At 44.1% G+C, this 7,500-nt stretch overlaps 1 protein-coding gene across 1 annotated transcript in view; it reads right to left on the bottom strand.

Moving 5' to 3' along the window:
* nadkb (NAD kinase b) overlaps positions 1–6,254 on the bottom strand; it is a 6,394-nt gene extending 140 nt beyond the window's left edge. Inside the window, exons 1-12 of the mRNA XM_060873678.1 lie at positions 6,135–6,254; positions 4,621–4,827; positions 4,459–4,542; positions 4,187–4,316; positions 3,945–4,053; positions 2,343–2,428; positions 2,103–2,205; positions 1,847–1,971; positions 1,584–1,683; positions 1,245–1,402; positions 521–603; positions 1–338 (exon numbers count right to left, since the gene is read on the bottom strand). The exon at positions 1–338 is cut by the window's left edge and continues 140 nt beyond it. Coding sequence (XP_060729661.1) covers positions 179–338; positions 521–603; positions 1,245–1,402; positions 1,584–1,683; positions 1,847–1,971; positions 2,103–2,205; positions 2,343–2,428; positions 3,945–4,053; positions 4,187–4,316; positions 4,459–4,542; positions 4,621–4,826 — 1,344 coding nt within the window. The 5' untranslated portion in view covers position 4,827; positions 6,135–6,254 and the 3' untranslated portion in view covers positions 1–178. The remainder of the gene's footprint in view (positions 339–520; positions 604–1,244; positions 1,403–1,583; positions 1,684–1,846; positions 1,972–2,102; positions 2,206–2,342; positions 2,429–3,944; positions 4,054–4,186; positions 4,317–4,458; positions 4,543–4,620; positions 4,828–6,134) is intronic.
* Positions 6,255–7,500: the final 1,246 nt, after the last annotated feature.

Here is a 7,500-nt window from a genome sequence, read left to right on the forward strand (position 1 = left end):
TGCACTTTAACACCACCCTGAATGTCACATCAACACTTAACACACACACAATTAAATATACTAAGACATTATCACTAAAGCCTTTATGATCATTTAACAGCTAATTTACACAGATTACAGGTCTTCATACAGCTGTGTGTGTGTGTCAGGTGTCGTGGAGTGTGTGTGTGTGTGTGTGTCAGGCATCAGTGTCGGTGGAGTCCGAGGCGTCGCTCAGATGTGTTTGTTTCTTGCGGATGTTCCAGTGTAAACACTCGGCTAAACTCTCGAACCAGTCGTACACCAGCCCGTGACAGCACAGAGACGGAACTGGGTAACACGACGTAGTGATCTTAATGCTGCACACACACACACACACACACACACACACACACACACACAGAGGAGGGATTAATAACACACACACTAATATACCACTAAGAGATTGTCCTACATACACAGAAATTTGATGTTACTTCCTGTTTATTTCTGCAGTAGTGTGTGATTTGGGACGCAGCCCATCAGACAGCGACCACCTCACCTGTCTCCATGTTGGATTTCCTGTCTCTTCCTGCCATCGAAGGAAACCCACGCTGTGTTCCGAGCTTCAGGAGAGAGAGCGATCTAAACAGAGAGAGCGAGATGATCTGAATGAACAGAAATGTCTCACTTTGTATAATCACCATCGTTTCACTCTCTGTCTCACACTCCTGTGTCAGTCTGTCTCACTCTGTCCTCCTCTGTCTCACACTCCTGTGTCAGTCTGTCTCACTCTGTCCTCCTCTGTCTCACACTCCTGTGTCAGTCTGTCTCACTCTGTCCTCTGTCTCACACTCCTGTGTCAGTCTGTCTCACTCTGTCCTCCTCTGTCTCACACTCCTGTGTCAGTCTGTCTCACTCTGTCCTCTGTCTCACACTCCTGTGTCAGTCTGTCTCACTCTGTCCTCCTCTGTCTCACACTCCTGTGTCAGTCTGTCTCACTCTGTCCTCCTCTGTCTCACACTCCTGTGTCAGTCTGTCTCACTCTGTCCTCCACTGTCTCACACTCCCGTGTCAGTCTGTCTCACTCTGTCCTTCTCTGTCTCACACTCCTGTGTCAGTCTGTCTCACTCTGTCCTCCCTGTCTCTCACCTGTGTATACAGGTCTCATGCTTTCCTTACATACTCTCTCACACTGTCTCATTATTCCTTCACACTCCTTTCTCTCACTCTGTATCTCTTCCTGTCTCCCCCCTCACCCCACCCAACCCCCCCACCCGCCTCACCATGAGCTCGACCCCGGCCGGCACTACGATGGGTCTGAAGGAGAGTGAGTGAGGACAGATGGGCGTGACCATGATGGCGGGGACGTTGGGGTGGATCATAGATGCTCCGGCTGCCGCTGCGTACGCCGTGCTTCCTGTGGGTGTCGACACGATCACACCTACACACAGAGAAAGGGCGGAGTCACAGCGTTAGGGAGCGAAAGAATCACTTACACTAACCTCAGACTTTCCATACTAACATTAAAGTAAGCGTAAGAGGACGTGTCCCAAACGCACACATCCTATTCAATACATTAGGGACACAAACAACATTAAACCAGACAAACGTCACACACTTACCGTCTCCCTGGACGGAGGTGATGAGACGTCCATCCAGGTACAGATCAACATTGGACAGGTAAGACGAGGGACCTCTGTCCACCACCACCTCGTTCAGCACCTACACACACGTGCTTATATAATCAGAGCTGATAATGATACACACAGACACGTGTAAAGTGTGAGAGGGTGCAGTGTGTAATTAATGTGTAGTGATAAACGGTGTATTATGCCTGTTGCTATGGAGACAGCTTTAGACTTTGAATAAGGTGTGTGTGTGTTACCTGTAGCTGTAGTGTGACAGGGTTGGGGTGTGTGTGTGTAACACTGCCGTTTTCCTGGACCCTCTGAAGTGATCCTTTGAGTACCTTCACCTTCAGACGACTGCGCAACACCACAGCAGCGTTACCTAGGCAACACACACACAACAGCATGACCCACTCTGCTGGGTTCTTCACTGTATTGACTGGAACGTTCCAGAACACACACACACACACACACACACACACACACACCTCTTACTCTAACAGCTCTGCGTACCTGCAAACACTTTGTCCACTTCAGTCTTATACGACTCGAACTTAAAGGGTGTGAGGAAGCCGAGAGAGCCGAGGTGGAAGGCCATTACAGGGGGGACGCTGCCCTGTGGGCGCACACACACACACACACACACACACACACACACACACACACACACACACACACACACACAGATCGTCTTTACACCGTTAACAATACACAAGGTAAACGTTGTGTAGCACATCAGTGATGATGTCTGACCTGGAAGAGTGACGATGCATACAGCAGTGTTCCGTCTCCTCCCAGACACACAATCAGATCTATACAGTCTGAGATATCATCAAACCCTAAACACACACACACACACACACACACACACAGGTTACAGGGCTACACTTACACTGGTGACTTTACATCCTAAACAGTAGGAAAGAGATCTACTATAGTGTGCTATAGTGTGTGTGTGGTACACTGTTGTGTAGTGTGTTATAGTGTGTGTAGTACAGTGTTGTGTAGTGTGGTACACTTGTGTAGTACACTGTTGTGGAGTGTAGTGTGTTATAGTGTTGTGTAGTGTTGTGAGTAAACTGTCGTGTAGTTTTGTGTAGTAAACTGTTGTGTAGTGTGTTAGTGTGTGTGGTGTAGTACAGTGTTGTGTAGTGGGTTATAGTGTGTGTGTAGTACACTGTTGTGTAGTGTAGTGTGTTATAGTGTTGTGTAGTAAACTGTTGTGTAGTTTTGTGTAGTAAACTGTTGTGTAGTGTGTTAGTGTGTGGTGTAGTACAGTGTTGTGTAGTGGGTTATAGTATGGTGTGTTAGTGTTGTGTAGTACAGTGTTGTGTGTTGTGTAGTGTGTTAGTGTTGTGTAGAACAGTGTTGTATAGTGTGTTATAGTGTGTGTAGTACAGTGTTGTGTTGTGTAGTACACTGTAGTGTAGTACACTGTTGTGGAGTGTAGTGTGTTATAGTGTTGTGTAGTGTTGTGTAGTAAACTGTTGTGTAGTTTTGTGTAGTAAACTGTTGTGTAGTGTGTTAGTGTGTGTGGTGTAGTACAGTGTTGTGTAGTGGGTTATAGTGTGTGTGTAGTACACTGTTGTGTAGTGTAGTGTGTTATAGTGTTGTGTAGTAAACTGTTGTGTAGTTTTGTGTAGTAAACTGTTGTGTAGTGTGTTAGTGTGTGGTGTAGTACAGTGTTGTGTAGTGGGTTATAGTATGGTGTGTTAGTGTTGTGTGGTACAGTGTTGTGTAGTGTGTTAGTGTTGTGTAGAACAGTGTTGTATAGTGTGTTATAGTGTGTGTAGTACAGTGTTGTGTTGTGTAGTACACTGTAGTGTAGTACACTGTTGTGGAGTGTAGTGTGTTATAGTGTTGTGTAGTGTTGTGAGTAAACTGTCGTGTAGTTTTGTGTAGTAAACTGTTGTGTAGTGTGTTAGTGTGTGTGGTGTAGTACAGTGTTGTGTAGTGGGTTATAGTGTGTGTGTAGTACACTGTTGTGTAGTGTAGTGTGTTATAGTGTTGTGTAGTAAACTGTTGTGTAGTTTTGTGTAGTAAACTGTTGTGTAGTGTTAGTGTGTGGTGTAGTACAGTGTTGTGTAGTGGGTTATAGTATGGTGTGTTAGTGTTGTGTAGTACAGTGTTGTGTATTATAATGTGTGTTGTGTAGTGTGTTAGTGTTGTGTAGAACAGTGTTGTATAGTGTGTGTGTAGTACAGTGTTGTGTAGTGTGTTATAGTGTGTGTTGTATTGTGTTGGTGTGGTGTGTTATACTGTTGTGTAGTACAGTGTTGTGTATTATAATGTGTGTTGTGTAGTGTGTTAGTGTTGTGTAGAACAGTGTTGTGTAGTATAGCTCAGTATATCCACCCTCTCTAAAGGTGCACAGTTGTCTCCTGATGCTGCAGAATGACTCATCTGCCATCAGAGCTCCATCTTCCACCACCTTCTTCTCCACATACACACTCAGGCCTTTCTCCTGAGGAACACACACACACACACACAGGTTTACTACACAACAGTGTACTTTAACTAAGCCTCAGTGACACTTATAATAAACTGTAAATACAGAGCTGATGTTATTATGATGTTAATGATGATGATGATGATACCTGGATGAAGAAGCTGCACAGCTCCTTAAACGGCTCCAGCAGGCTCTCGTCTCTGATCTTGCGGATCACCAACACGTTGAGCGGTGGCTTGTTCCACACCATCCTCTGACTCACTGGGTCCTGAATGTGCCTAATGAACACACACACACACACACACACACACACACACAACAGTACAATGTGGGACTGCAGATGATCCTCCATCCTATACAATAGCCCCTTTTAATGATAGTGTAGTAAACAGTGTGAGGTTTAGTGAGTGTGTTCCTCACATGATGGAGGTCGGGTTGGGCAGGATGCAGGCTTTGGGTCCGAAGTGTGTGCTGGGATACGGGCCGTGGAGGAAGTGAGCTCGTCTGTAATGAACAGAAGCTGTAAGGTTATAGCAGCGTTATAGCAGTAAATAACCACTCGTAGCTCTCCTGTGTCACTACCTGCACTTCTCCAGTCTCTTCGTGGAGCTCTCGCTTGTCTCAGACGTGTCACGTGACTCTGCGTGTCCTCTTCTCTCGGCCCCTGGACACAGCTGCTCCCTTCGCCGACGACTTCTCATCTCCTTCTGCCTCTTTGGAGATTTCTTGTGACCCTCAGCACCTTCTTCTGTCACCTCGTCAGGCTGCTTTTCATCTGAACACTCCATCCTGAACACACACACACACACACACACACACACACACACACACACACAATAATCCCACAGACTGATTAGTACATTTTAAAAGACCATGATGAAACAAACAGGAAAAAACTGATGTGTTAAAGATTGAATTTAATTTAACGCTTTTATTCAAATGTCCATTAATCCTTCATCTAATGACAACTACATCACACCTGTCACCTGTCTATCACATGTTACTTGTCACGTGTCACCTGTCTATCACCTGTTACTTGTCACGTGTCACCTGTCTGCCACCTGTTACTTGTCACGTGTCACCTGTCTATCACCTGTTACTTGTCACGTGTCACCTGTCTATCACCTGTTACTTGTCACGTGTCACCTGTCTGCCACCTGTTACTTGTCACGTGTCACCTGTCTATCACCTGTTACTTGTCACGTGTCACCTGTCTATCACCTGTTACTTGTCACGTGTCACCTGTCTATCACCTGTTACTTGTCACGTGTCACCTGTCTGCCACCTGTTACTTGTCACGTGTCACCTGTCTATCACCTGTTACTTGTCACGTGTCACCTGTCTGCCACCTGTCTATCACCTGTTACTTGTCACGTGTCACCTGTCTGTCACCTGTCTGTCACCTGTTACTTGTCACGTGTCACCTGTCTGTCACCTGTTACTTGTCACGTGTCACCTGTCTGCCACATGTCTGCCACCTGTTACTTGTCACGTGTCACCTGTCTGCCACCTGTCTGCCACCTGTTACTTGTCACGTGTCACCTGTCTGCCACCTGTTACTTGTCACGTGTCACCTGTCTATCACCTGTTACTTGTCACGTGTCACCTGTCTATCACCTGTTACTTGTCACGTGTCACCTGTCTGCCACCTGTTACTTGTCACGTGTCACCTGTCTATCACCTGTTACTTGTCACGTGTCACCTGTCTGCCACCTGTTACTTGTCACGTGTCACCTGTCTATCACCTGTTACTTGTCACGTGTCACCTGTCTGCCACCTGTCTATCACCTGTTACTTGTCACGTGTCACCTGTCTGTCACCTGTCTGTCACCTGTCTATCACCTGTTACTTGTCACGTGTCACCTGTCTGTCACCTGTCTATCACCTGTTACTTGTCACGTGTCACCTCTGTCACCTGTCTATCACCTGTTACTTGTCACGTGTCACCTGTCTATCACCTGTTACTTGTCACGTGTCACCTGTCTATCACCTGTTACCTGTCACGTGTCACGTGTTTATCAGGTTAAAGTTGAAACCCCATCATAGTGCTGTAAGTGAGAAGCCCAAAGCGGACAGTTGACACTGAGGACACGAACCTGTCACTGATCTCCAGTCAGTCTGCTGATGAACACGTTCTTATTCCGTTTATAATCCATTTCAGTTTTGCACACGAATTAGAACGGTGAAGCCGCCGCACATGACGTCATATAGCGGCGACGGAAGTGAACGTCCTCCTTGGGTTCCTTACATAAATATATACACTAGATGTCGCCTTGGTTACAGCAGTACATTGGAACGAATGCGTCAACTGAGCCGCCATCTTGGTACAGGGGACCCCCCCCCCCCTTAATGCGTCAGTCAATGTAGGCAAAGGGAAATAAAATCACCATAAATCGTCATGAATGCGATTTTCTAGTTTTTATTTTTTTTTTGGTTTGTTCCAAAGGTCAGACGTGTATTTATCATTAAGTCCAGAGAAAATTTAAGGTTTTGATATGAAGATAATCTACTTTTTCACAATATAATACATAGTGCTAGTAGGTGTAAGTTTATTACTTACATTCTTCCACTTGAGTAAACTTCATATGAACAATCACTACTTACCTTATAGCCTACTGCATGTAACACTGCTACAATGGTGTGACTATACATGTTCATTTATACATTTAAATTGGATTGGTTTATTAAATATGATACACAAAGCAATTTGCAGTTGGAAGCAAATCACAAATTTGAGAGGAACATAATGTGAAAGTTAGATAGTTGAGGTGCCAAAAACTGTTCAATCTTTTATTTATTCCTGTCCCGCAATACTTTTGCCACATTAAATAAGTATGTACTAAAGTCACATAAACCAAAAAAAAACAACAAAGTTTGACTTTGAGGCTGAACTTGTGTGTTACACTGCCAACCTAACTGGTGACATCCTCCCAGGACCGTCAGTTTAGTTTCCCTGCAACAACAACACGACCTTACACACTTTCTTCCTGACACTTTTGCTCTGCAGTTACAGAGTATGAACCTTTGCGACATGGTGTTGTCTCAACTTATGAATGTTACAGACATCCAGTGACATTAAGCTAAAGTGATGGTTGTCTATGCCATCTTGAGTCTCGACAATATCATAGAAGTACAATAAAAACAAAACAAATATAAACAGCAAGTCATATTATATATATATTTTTTTTAAATTAAAATATGATAAAAAAAATCCAAACTCTTAACTATTAAGAGCTTCAGTTAACCTGTAAAAGGCCCTCAAATAATAATAATAATAATAATAATAATAATAATAATAATAATAATAATAATAATAATAATAATAAACCAGGACATAATAACGTTATTTATAAACTTTTGACAAAAACAGATTAAATGTTGTGACTTTATACAATTCTGTATTAAAGTATAAAAGTCATCAGAGCTTCAGGAGTCGTGTGTGTGTGTGTGTGTGTGTGTGTG

The sequence above is a fragment of the Tachysurus vachellii genome, chromosome 7, assembly GCF_030014155.1.
Source record: "Tachysurus vachellii isolate PV-2020 chromosome 7, HZAU_Pvac_v1, whole genome shotgun sequence".
NCBI lineage: Eukaryota > Metazoa > Chordata > Actinopteri > Siluriformes > Bagridae > Tachysurus > Tachysurus vachellii.